General features: G+C 37.4%; 1 protein-coding gene across 9 annotated transcripts in view; it reads left to right on the plus strand.

Moving 5' to 3' along the window:
* The window catches only part of alkbh6 (alkB homolog 6), a 33,831-nt gene that overhangs the window by 2,219 nt on the left and 18,343 nt on the right, over positions 1–13,269 (plus strand). For 2 of the 9 annotated variants that reach the window (XM_028824147.2, XM_028824149.2), the window contains exons 2-5: positions 2,639–2,810; positions 3,553–3,621; positions 11,995–12,055; positions 12,628–12,779. In XM_028824147.2, the coding sequence (XP_028679980.2) occupies positions 2,745–2,810; positions 3,553–3,621; positions 11,995–12,055; positions 12,628–12,779 (348 nt within the window). In that variant the 5' untranslated portion in view covers positions 2,639–2,744. Of the gene's footprint in view, positions 1–2,488; positions 2,562–2,626; positions 2,811–3,552; positions 3,622–11,994; positions 12,056–12,627; positions 12,780–13,269 lie in introns of those variants that run through there. The other 7 variants (XM_028824152.2, XM_051921530.1, XM_028824148.2 and 4 more) reach the window with 6 other exon arrangements.

Genomic DNA, 13,269 nt, shown 5'->3' on the forward strand with positions numbered 1-13,269 from the left:
CCAATTTGTACAAAGCATGTATCAGCAGAAGATACGTATTAGCTGTCATTTATCAAATTAGTGTAAATTAGCTGTTCTGAACGTATAGTACAGTATAAGCTAATGGGCTAGAAGCCTGTGGGTCATTAGTTCAGTTAGATAATGTGCATCATGTCATGCTACACCTGCCCATTTAACTCGGGTGATTAAAAAGGATCTGTTCCTGAATACAGTGGTGCATAATGAGTCATCAGCAAATAATTTGTTTGAGATTCTGGTGATAGTTAAATACCATGAGTACAGTGGTTTGAGAAAGCTGAAAGATAACACAGTGTGAGAGTCACCTGGAGCTTTAATTACTGTCATTTTGGTCATGTTTTTTGTCTATTGTATGTAATTATACAGACCTGTTCCTTGTATAGTAACATACCCTCAGAGGCACTAATTAAGATGTTAAAATGTTATTTTAAAAAATGAAGCAAAAATTCACATTGAAGAAAAAAATATTAGGCATATGAAGTAAATTATGACATATTGTGGTTGAGGGTAGTTTTATAGGGATTTTTGAAACTTGAATCAGTGTTATTTTGCAAAAAATAGGCAAATAGAACTGGTAAGCTTTGTTGGAATGAATGGCCGGTTCTCTTGAAAATTATTCCAGTGTTCTGTTTCATACAAAACTAATAATAATAATAATAATAATAATAATAGAAGCGCTCAGCAATTGCAGGTTAAGGGCCTTGCTTAAGGGCCCAACAGAGCAGAGTCCCTTTTGGCATTTACGGATTCGAACCAGCAACCTTCCGATTGCCAGTGCAGATCCCTAGCCTCAGAGCCACCACTCTGCCTAGATAAGAAATCTCCATAGTGTTAAAATAAAGATTTAATTGCCTCACGTTGCCCTGACCTTACTTGTATCAGTTCCTATTTTGCAAGGACACTACTTCCAAATTCTCCTGAAGTCTAGCAACACTCATCATGAAACAAGTGGCATTCACTAGATTCATTATGGATTGCCCTACTTTCTCACAGTCTAACCTTAACACACTGATTCAGGAAGACATTCACACACGCACACACCTCCACACTATCCCCATAACCTCCGATTATCATTGAAGCCTGCACAACATGCACCTTTTTGTTGCCATTCGCCAACAGTGCGTTAATCCTTTCTAAGCTGCTCACTATTACGTGCGTCCCTCTTTAGTGGTTAACTCATTGGAAAAGAAGTGGCAAGCTACCCACTCTAGGTGTTCTGTATTTACTTTAATGTTTCAGAGACTCAAGATGGCCAGGACAAAGTATAGAGATTTGAAAGCAAAACTATTTATTAAAATAGAATAATGAAATAAATAATAATGTCTGGATACGAAGCCCTAAAATGTCCATGTTTGAAAGTCAAAAATCTTAAGCAGTATGAACACAGAGTAGCACCAAAGGAAACATCTATGCAAGGCTGAGAGAGTGAGAGGGAAAGGGGGCCTCTTTTCTAGGCAGCTTGTCTTGATTCAGATGTCAGGCTAATGTATGGATGGTGTCTGTCAGGACCAGCTAGATGGAGTCTCTCTAATGGAATAGAGTCACTCTCTGGGGGTCCATCCTTTATGTTAAATATCCCCATGTGGGGTTCTGGACCGCATTATGTTGTACGTAGATAACTGGCTAATAAGTCTAATTGATGGCTTGTCTCAGAAGCTGCAATTAGAAGAAGTGTGCAAAGCAGTTTTTCTTGAAGAGTTTTATCTATATGATATCCAGTTCTCTTGGGATAGATACTTTCATCTGACATTTGAGTTAAAGTTTGAATAGTCATTCACATCTGAGATTATAATGTGAGTTGCACACTGAGGTAAAATAACAGAAAGATGGGAAAGTACATAAAAAATGCAAACTAAATCATGAAACAGAGTCTCACAGTGCAGCTCTGCATGAAACATCTTCAAGTAAAGTTCCAGATTTGTAGGCATACAAAAAAAGTTCAGAGTTCAACTACAGTTCATCATAGTACATCTGAGCAAATCTTGCACCAAAAAGCAGTCCACTGTGATTTTTAAACTAAATGTCGGCAGCCACAAAATGGCAATTTTGTTTCTCCAGGAAACCACTCCATAGATTATTTGTTCTCTGCTTCCCAGTTAAACATCCCCATGATGTGACATTTTATAATAGTTGTCTTATAAATCTCTGAATTCAGGCACACTGCCAGATTAGAACAGCCTCCAGGCAGTAGTAACTTCCCTACTAATATATTTAAAGGTGTAGTCTCCAGGACCAGGGTTTTGAGCTCTTTGCTTTCCTCCCCAGTGTGCGTGTGCATCATTCTTGTCACTGAATAATGGATTTTGGCAGTGCCCTGAGCACTTGCACATGATCTCTTGGCCTGCATCGTCCAGGTGTTTTGCAAACATTAGTCAATGCTTAATTCTCCTAACCCTGTTAAGACTTTCTCCTTTTTCCACCGCAAGGCACTGTCATTCATCAGCTGATCTGTTTCCCTCTCCATTTTGTGTTTGCCTGTCAGGAAAACATACATTATTCCACTGGTCATACACAAACACCTGTTCTATGAATTGTTCTTCTTGGTAAGTCATATAAGATTGTTTGTTTCCAGTTAAAGCCTGCATGATATATGTAACACATGAAAAAGTCCTCTCTACAGGTGAACCCCACCCCAGACTCTTTGTGTGAAGAATTGCAGCCTAATGCTGAAGACTATACCAGCAGCTTGAAAGAGTTGTCTCAGAGTGACACCACCATTGCTCCTCATGCAGATGGAAGAGCCAAACAAGTGCTTTTCACTTCCAGTGTTGGGAAGATACTGTGTGACTCAGGTGGGTGCAGCTGTTAGCAAAGCATGGGATTGGTTGCTATGGAATGAAAGAAGGAGAATAGATTTCATATGAAAGAGTTACAGCTGTTATTTGGATATGTTATTTGAGAGCATTTGCATGAAGGGAAATGAGTGGTATGCAGCTAGATGTTGTGATGTTAATGGACGGAGATGTGTAGTTGGGAGCAAACACATGAGTATGGTTTTACTATTTCTAATCAGACACAGTGAACAGTCCATTCTTCTAAGACTGTAATGCTTCATTATGAGTTGGTAGACCACATGGTCTAGTGAAAGGTTGTTTTGTAATGATTTTGATAGGTTTCACAGGCCAGTGAGTGAACTCTTAATGCACGAGTAGTGAAGTAATAAAGACATGGGGTCATGGCTTTTTACACACACACAAGATCACCAAGATCACTCCCAGAGGGGTGTGCAAGTGGATCGGTCAGGGACTGCTTCTGTTCAGCTTTGCTGGAAATGTTGTATAGTGTTTTTCTGAACACTGTCACTGACATTGGCATTTCTCATCTGGTTTATTCCAAGAGACAGGTGCCCATACGGCAGCATCTAAGCCATGTTCAGAAGGATATGAAGGATGAGTGAAGGCTGCTCTATTCCAGCGGCTGAAATTAGTCCCAAATGCTGCTCTGTTCCTTGCAGTTCAAATCATAAGCAGAATTTTGCAGGAAAGACATACAAGACCATGACTCACTTTTTTTTCTGCTTTCATTCCATTTTAGGCACCTCCAACAGTTTACTATGTTCCAGAGTTCATCTCAGAGGCAGAAGAGCAAGCCTTACTGAAGCAGGTGAGGTGGAGATGAAGAAGCTTTGAAATGTGATTGTCCATAGACAACATGGTGATACATGAGATGTTGTATTTTCTTGTTCATTTAAGGCTCAGATGTTGATCTGTAAAAGCTATAGAAGAGCCATGATCTGATAAACAACATCAACAATGTTTATTTATAGAAGGTGTTTGCATACATAAGTGTGGCTTAAAGTGCTTTACACAAAGTAATATAAAAAGTACAATTATAAAAGAACTAGAATTGAAAAATCTCCATTTGGTAATGGATAAAATGGTTCAGATTTAATAGAGAACAGGAAAACAAAACCTCCATCTGGGGTAGAGGAATACTGAAGAAAATGTACCTCTAGGAGTGTCAAAGAGAAAAGACTACTCAGGCCCATCTCGGCATTCTAAAGTAATGAAGTATGAAAAAGTAATGTAGTTTAATCTGTATATGATGAAGGGTTCTAGGAGATTCACTGCTGCAGGAGACTATATGCTGTTTCAATAAGGGCTACAGAGCAATACCAAACAATAAGAACATAAATACAAAAGGTGTTAATAGTAACTGGGAAAAATATATAAGTATTTAGGACAGTCTAATAGTTGTATTCTCTGAAAACAATCATACTTGCTAGTTAAAGTATGAGAATATGCAGTATTACTTTCAGTTCTGACAGCAGGTACAATATGAATGAATTATAAAAAGGCCCCCTTTTTTGAAATGTACTATCCTCATGTATCTTTATTGGTAAATTATTACAAATTTTAGGTGCATATAAGAAAAAGGCTGCTGCACTTATACTTCTATGCTTCACTCTCTGTACTTTGAACAAGCCAGTGTTCAAGGATTTGAGATTATGATGTGTGGAAACTGGCATTCGAAAATATAGGATAGTACCAGGGTCTTCTAAAGAATAATTAAAATGTGTTAAAATCTATACTAAAAGATACCAGTAGCCAGCAAAATTATACTAGTACAAGTGAAATGTGCTCAAATTTTCTTTTTTCCATTAAAAATCTTGCTGCTACATTCTATACTGTACAAGCTGCAGCCAATTTACAGTGTATTCAGTAAGGATTTCAAATTTATTAAAAATCAAAAACTGAAATCTCATATTTATTTCTGTCATTTCAAAATGTAGTCAGGTGCATCTTGTTCACTTAAATTATCTTAAGATGTGGCTAGAACTTGATTGTAGTCCACCTGTGTCAATTTAAATTGTTTGGATCAAGGTTATTATAGTTTTGCCTTTTCATATTAGTTTTTATTTCTATATTTTTTCTGACCTTACTTGGAAATTCAGTTTAGTTTTAGTTTTCCTTCGTAGTTTTTATTTCACAAAGACATTTATATTTTATTTTTATATATATTAGTTTCAGTTTTAGTTTTAGTAATTATGGCATGGAGCGCCTACGGAGTTAGTTTTGTGTCACAATCAGACAGAACTGTTCACTTAACAGATTTGGATACGAGTTTAATGCTAGTGGAAGCTTACTACACTGCCTGGTTTACTATCTGGTTTTGTTTTTGTCTGATAAAAACAAGCATAATCAAACTAGACACTGAATATGAACAATTTTACACAATTTTATAATTTTTAAAATATTTTCTCATGAAAATGGCTTAACGTCTATTACAGTGGCTTAGGAAGAACAGGGCTCTTAGACTTGAATGAGTGTGCAGACCCCACCTAGCTGTATTGAGGGAAACAGAACAACAAGCATTAGTGTCAAGGTTAGGGACAGCGAGTCTTGAACAGACCACCATAAAGGACAGTAAACCGATAATGAGCAGAGTAAGAGCAGGTAATAGGAGTACGGACAGGCATAAAGCAACAGAGACAGCGTCTGAGATTAAGAACAACATATACATTACCTAAACCTGTTTATCCAGAGTAGGATTGCAGGAAATCTGGAGCCTACCGCAGCAGGTTTGGATTGAAGGCAGGATAAATCCCTGGTATGCAATATGTATGATATGGCTGATGTTAAGAACAAAAAGAATATGATATTTCAACTATCTATTTTGAGAGAGAAAAACATTGAAAAAAGGGAGACAAATATTTTAAAATATAATTCTGCTAATGGATTAGATTCACAATATCAGGTATTTTGAGTTGTGAATATGAACTAAAAAAGATAAATTAATAAATATGGAATAAATACAAAAACCATTAGTATGTTTAGTTTTTCATCACTTGTCAGACTCTCCACCTTTGTTTGTATCGCTTCGTTGTTAAACAATGTTTTTAAAGCAAAAGTAATTGGTCAGCAACAATATGCTGATCTTGTACGATGACCTAGTCAGTCTCTCGATCAGTGTCGTTTTATTATCAAAAACCGGGAGTGGACTCCCCTCAACTTTCGTGTATGCTCAGATATGGGGATGGATATTTGAGGAGTAAACCGCAAGACAATGATTATTTTTTATATTATGTACATTAAGGAACCATCAACAACAAATCAAATTAATTATATATTGAACAATTATTATAAAAGTAAAGTTGAAAAAAATCATACTCATTTTTTTTTTTTCCATACAGCTGCAGAGTCTGTGTTCTGGTAAAGTACCACTTCCGGGTGATGGATTTGGCCCAAAAGTTAATACAGATCTATAATTGTGGTGTAACATCCACATGCCGAATTTCATCCATCTATCTAGTTGAGTTTTTGAGTTATTGTGTTTATACACACAGGCAGACACAGACATACATGCGTGCGTGTACACACACAATTCCAAAAAACAGTATTGTTGGACACTGGTTAGTCTATAACGTCAAGACTCATCAAAATATCGAAGTCGAATTTTTTCATGATTACTATACTTTGTATATGAGAAAGTAAAAACGATTTCTCCTGTGCAAAGTGGCAGGTGAACTGCTGTTAACAAAAAGCAGACACCTGAGAAATAAACTGAAACATTACTCACTCGTGATTTTTCTGTCCATATGGTAAACGTTTTGTTGACCAGCACACTCTGATTTCAGCCATTTGAATTACATCTTGATGATACAACAAGCACAAAGAAAGGCGGCATGGAAATCGCTTTCTATTTCTCACGCTTTATGCACCCGCACTCAGCTTGCTTTGTCACTGCAAATGCTGTGTGAACAGCCGCCCTCAGTCACCAGCCGCCGTTCACTGGATGAATATACGCGGGCGGCACGTGGTGGATGACATTATGTTTTAGAGTTAAAACTTACAAGGGTTAAAGACTAACGGCAAGAATATTAATTCAAAAACGAAAACTAAAAATATTTTAGTAAATTATTATTTTATTTCAGTTAGTCTTTCCAGCTACTTTAATAGTTTTGTTTAGTTTTAGTTTTTCATTTTGGTTTTGTTAATTATTTTATTTCAGTTTACGAAAATGTTTTTTTAATAATAGTTGCAGTTTTGATTTTAGTTTTCGTTAACTATAATAACCTTGGTTTGGATATCGTTTAGAAAAACACACACCTCTGTATATAAGGCCATACAATTCATACTGCATTTTGGGACAAAAACTAAGCCATAAAGTCAAAAGACCTCTCCATAGACCTCCATAATCAAATTGTGGTGAGGCAGAGATGTCAGCAAGGGTGTAAAACCATGTTTACAGCTTTGAGCATTCCCAGGAGCACAAGTGGCCTCAATAATCGTAAAAATGAAGAAGTTTGAAAACACCTGGGGCCTCATGTACAAACGGTGCGTACGCACAGAAATGTTGCGTACGAACATTTCCATGCTCAAATTGCGATGTATAAAATCTAAACTTGGCGTAAAGCCACGCACATTTCCACGGTACCTCATACCTTGGCGTACGCAATTTCTCCGCTCGGTTTTGCAGACTGGCGGCACCCAGTGTCAAAGCAGTGCTACTCTTCCTGTGTGGTTACCCTTTCTTTCTTAGACCCACATTCTTGACGCGGCTTTATAAATACACTGAAATTAACTGCATATTGTTTATTAGTGTAATGCATCTGATTGTAATTAACCTGTAGCAATATAATGGTCCAGGGAATAGCCATAATATTCCAAATACCATAACTGCTTTAGCGTTGTTACGCTCACTGCATCTTCTTCTTCTTTCAGCTGCTCCCGTTAAGGGTTGCCACAGCGGATCATCTTTTTCCATATTACTCTCACTGCACCACTCGGAGTATTTATATCACTGTATCTGAGTGGGGAATCACAGCAGCAGCTGATCAGAAAGAGAATGATCGGTATACAGTTTCAAGCACACACTACCTCAACCACGGCAAAACGCGTCAAAGCCATTCCTGTACGGACCTCGCGTTTCAGAAACAGTTTCATCCCAAGAACTATAAATGCACTCAATCAGTCCATCAAGTGCTCCTTGTAGAACTGTTTGTACTTACAAGTACAATTACCTCACTGTAAACTTGCACTACAGTTATAATATTGCACAACCTGCTCCACTTTATAAAGTGCGTATGATGACGATATAATTTTTAAGATGAAATGCAGCAAAATATGTTGCTTATAGTATACAGGTAAAACTTTAACTTTATTTAAATAATCTGTATTGTTAATAATTAAACATGTGAGGATACGGTGCTAGTTCACGGATAGCTCCTGCCTTGCGCTGTATTATTCCTGGTGCTGACGCAACACTGGAAGGATAGACAGATTGGAATATCTTCGTAGTACAGGTTTAATTATTCTATGTTCCTTAAAAGTTTTGAAGAATCGGCGTTCTAAGCTTACAGATGGCTTAACGTCTATTACAGAGCTGATTGTGTGGCGATTGGGTATTTGGAGAAAGAAAAGTAAGGACAGGAATTGGAGGTTAGTACGTTTGAAAGAGACAGTACTTCTGTAATAAATTATTTCATCAAAGGTCGCACATGGCGCAGCAAGCCTCTTGTGTGAGATATGAACAATTACTGCGCCACCATGTTCCCATGTTTAATAACATGCTTTCATTCCTATCATCATGAAAAAGATATCACGTATACATCTCAGTATTGCAATTAGTCAGAGAGCTGTAATATCACGAATGCAATGGATTCTGTGTCCTGTCGGGAAAAAGAGAAAGAACGGAAGCACGTAGTGATTCATACACATAGAGCACATAGAAGATCAAATACAGAACAAAGCATTTAAAGTGCTACTTGAGAAACTAGTAAAATAAACGATTTTAAGATGAAGTTTATGATGTTCTACTTTAATGACAAAATGATTAAAGTGGAAATTTCGAGATTAAAGTTGACATTTCGTGCTTTTTTCCCCAGTGTGCCTATTTTTTTTCTCTGTACCCTAATAAGCTTTCATATGACACTCAGATGGTCCGCTACGAGTCGCCTTTTCAGGGAGACTTTGATATGTGACTTCTTTTTTATTTCGGGCACTGTGCAAGTTTGTGAACTTGAGCCTTCGAGTTTCTCCGACACTCTGTCACTCGATCAACTTCATTTTGTTGATTTTACCACTGTTTAAACCAACAAATAGTACTTTTTTCCTTTGCCTCCACTTGGTATTCGCTGAAATTCTTATATTTTCCCCCGTGCTTTTCCCATTGTCTTTTCACAGAAGGCTATTTATATCAATTTGCATATTCAAAGAGGCGTAATTCTGGGAGGAGTTGGGGAGGGACAGAAGGCGCGTGCACGTGCGTTACTTTTCACGCTGATCGGGATTTATGTAGTGGAAGAACGTGAAACTTTGCGTGCGCACAGATTCCTGCATCTGGATTTTTGTGTGCGTACGCACATTCCCGCTTTTGTGCTTACGCCATGTTATAGTGTGAGTTCTATGCATGGCGTTATACATGAGGCCCCAGGTCTCATCTTTAAGCTGACAATCTTGCCAAAATAAGTAACCAGGCAAGGAGGACCTTGTTCAGGGAGGTAACCAAGAACCTAGGTCACATTAACAGAGTTTCAGAATTCCTCTACTGAGATAGAGAAACCTTTTGGGAAAGTGACCATTTCAGCAGCACACAATTAACCAAGCATGAATGGTAGAGTGGCTAGACAAAAACCACTCTTGAGTGAAAAGCATGTGACACTTTAAAGGATTCCAAGAGCATGAGGAAAATATTTACACAAAAATTTAACTGTTTAGGCAGAATTTCAAACACTGGGTCTGGTGAAAAGCTGGCCCTGCTAATTTCCTGCCTAATACCATCTGTACAGTGAAGTATGGTGATGGCCGCACCATGCTATGGGAGTGCTTTTCAGTGGCAGGAACAGGGAGACTGGTGATAATTGAAGCAAGAATGAGGGCAACCAAATACAGAGAGGCCCTTCAAAATCTTCTCCAGAGTGCATGAAAGTTCAGACTCGGGTGGCAGTTCACCTTTCAGCATTAACCAAAGCATATTGATTGCCAAGACAACACTGGAGTGGGTTTGGGACAGATCTCTGACTGTCCATGAGTGGCTCAGCTAAAGCCTAGACTTAAACCCCATAGACCTTCTGTGGAGAGACCTAAAGATGGCAATTAACATATACTTCCTATCCAGTCTAACAGCACTTGGGAGGATCTGCAAGAAACAATGGGCAATGCCTGTAGAGACTTCCCCCAGAAGATTGGAAGCTGTAATTGTTTCCAAAGGGACTTTTAAAAAGAAGAGAACTTTGTTTCTTGGTGCAAAGAGAATTTTCTGCAACTTAACAACAGCAAAACTAAGAAACTGGTTATTGACTTTCATCGCACCAAAGAGCCTCTATGTCCAATCAAGGAGTGGATGTTGAGATGGTCCACTCCTACAAGTACAGTACATGGGGGTTCCCGTCAGTGACAGGTTGGACTGGTCTCACAACACAGAGGAACTATATAAGAAAGGGCAGAACAGACTCTTGTTTATTTAATGTGAGTAGTGACATTCTTCTCATCTTCTACAACTCTGTGATGGCCAGTGCGATTTTTCTATGCTATTGTCTGCGGGGCTGGTAACATCACTTCAAGAGAGGTCTCACCGAATCAACAAGCTAATTGAAACAGCAGACTCAGTTATGGGGTTCACTTTGGACCCCTGGAGGAAGTAGAAATATAGAGAAATACAACACAATTAAGTGCCATTATGAACAATTCAGCATATCCTCTCTCTGACACACTAACACTGAGGACTTTTTAGGCAATGAATTATTCAGCAAAAGTGTGTCGAGAAAAGTGACTGGGGCTCCTTCATACCAACAGCAGTATTTGTAATCACTCTGGTATATGTGTTCAGACCATAGTATGTGTGTTTAAGTATTTATTTGTATATTTTAAGGGCTTCAGTAAAAAGCCAAATTTCCCTCTGGGGACAAATAAAATTCTATCTGTCTATAGTATCTACTGAATTAAGTGTCTGAATACTATAATTATATGCATAAGAGATTTCAGCTTTTGATTTTTAATACATTTTCAAACCCTTCTGAAAGCATGTTTTCATTTGTCATTATGAGTTGTTGAGTGTAGATTGATGGCCAAAAATGACAGATTTATCCATTTAAAATGAATTCAACAGCACAGTAAAGTTTGTTAAAAGTGATAGGACTTTAATGCTTTCTCAGTCTACTGAATATCTATTTTTGGGAGTCCTGATAGAAGTGCTTTACAATTATCAATTCGGTTAGAAACAGAAACATGCTTTTAATTTTTCATCTGGCAACAATATAAAAGATCAGATTTGTACTATGATTCTGAAATGGAAATCACAGGAATATATTGAAGGTTTGCAATGTAGTTCCATAATGACACCTAGATTTTTTAATAATGACTTGACTTGCAAGACCAGATGATCCAGTTTCTCCTTAAAATCCTCTTTTTTAACCACTGCCAATAATTACTGTTTCTGTTTATCACTTGTTTACTTAAATTACACTACTGTAACGCTAGTAAGGGGATTAAGCATAGGGTTGAGAGCCCTGGGGTCATCTAGCACTAATATATGTATAGGTGTGTGACCTCTGTATAGTTATGGTAAGTTACCGTATGTTTAGAAATGAATTGGCCTAATGGAAGCATGTAAAATGAGAATAATAAAAGGCTTGAATTGATCCCTCAGGCACACCATATGTAATATTAAGCATTTTAGACATACAGTCACCAAGACTTACAAAGAAGTAAAGTAAAAAGTACACCATGTAAGTGTTAGCTAATACTATTTTACTGTCTAGAATGACAAACCTGTATAACAGGAGTATAAAATGATTGGCAGTGTATCTCTTGCATGTCCTGAAATAGACCTTTAGTTAGAATCCAAAAATTGTAATTAAGTCAGCCATTTCCCATTTAATACTAATTTTAAGAGGAATGCTCCTATTCCATATGCAGCCTCAGACATTGATAAGAGTAGAAAAATAAACTGAAGTGCACAGGATCCACTTGCACTCTCATCAGGTGTGCAGTATGGCATATTGTTGAACTGACACTCTTCTCTTTCTCTGTGCAGGTTTACAGTGCCCCAAAATGCAAGTGGACTCAGTTGTCGGGAAGACGTCTGCAAAACTGGGGTAACAAGAAAACATTTACCATTACAAAAAAATAACAGCCAGAATTATAACAGTCAAATAAATGGCCTAAAAACTATCTAAAAATATGAAAATAATTCACACACATGGCATTGTAGACTAGTGACACTGAACATATCAAATAAAAATGTCTGTTACAGTCATACAGTTAATTAAAAATAAATAAATTAAAAATAAATAATTAAGAAAATTAAAGAAAGTCTAAAAATGACATCCATATTTAGAAGTTTGAAACATACAGCAAGACAGACCTGTGCAAGACCCAAACAGAGAAATGGGGAAGTTCTAGATTACAAAGCCATGTAAAGGGCCTATAGAATTTTGAATTGGGAGTAGCGTGGCTGAGATGTGAGTGGTTTCTTCTGTTTGTATTGATCTATAGAATAGATTTATTTGAACATCCATAAGGTCAGATGAACTTCTTCATTTATCAGCAGTTAATTGCCTGAGTCTGTTTTTGTGGACAGATACAAAAATGGCAGCTTTTGTTAGAGAGATTTCATATTATAATGAAGTCTTGGCTTCCAACAAATAATGGGTTTGCTTCTTTACAGGTGGTCTTCCTCATCCTAAGGGTATGCTGGCAGAAAAACTTCCTGAATGGCTGGAAACGTACACCGAGAAAATCTCATTACTGAGTGCATTTGGTGGCAGACATGCTAACCATGTTCTGGTGAATGAATACAAACCAGGAGAGGGAATAATGGTATGGCACTACAGGGATATAGTAGGGGCTGATGAAAAGGTGTGTGTGCCTTAGAGGTATTATGTGTTCAACATACTGGGCAGATGATGAAGAAGCGTTTTTGGGCTGATGTGCATTTCACTTCAATTTGGTTTGTAGTATTGGTCACACTTTTTGAAGTGCAGCAAACTCTGATGAAGTGATGAGTTTAACATTGGCTGAATGTTGTGTGCTTTAATGGGATAATCGCCATAACTAGGCACATTACATTTTGTGCTAGATGTTAATAAAAATGTTCAACATGTGATGCCTCCTAGAAGGGATCAAGATGTGGAACTAAACTGAGCAAACTGGCCCCAAAATTATGTAGGTAGTCAATAAGAAAAAGGGTCATAGAATATATTTTAGGTTATTTGAGCAGTGTTTTACATAAATCCTTATAATTGTCTGTTAAAGAACTATTTATTACTTACAGATTAATTATCGCTGTAATAATTCACAAATAACAGAT

Source organism: Erpetoichthys calabaricus, chromosome 18, assembly GCF_900747795.2.
Source record: "Erpetoichthys calabaricus chromosome 18, fErpCal1.3, whole genome shotgun sequence".
Classification (NCBI taxonomy): domain Eukaryota; kingdom Metazoa; phylum Chordata; class Cladistia; order Polypteriformes; family Polypteridae; genus Erpetoichthys; species Erpetoichthys calabaricus.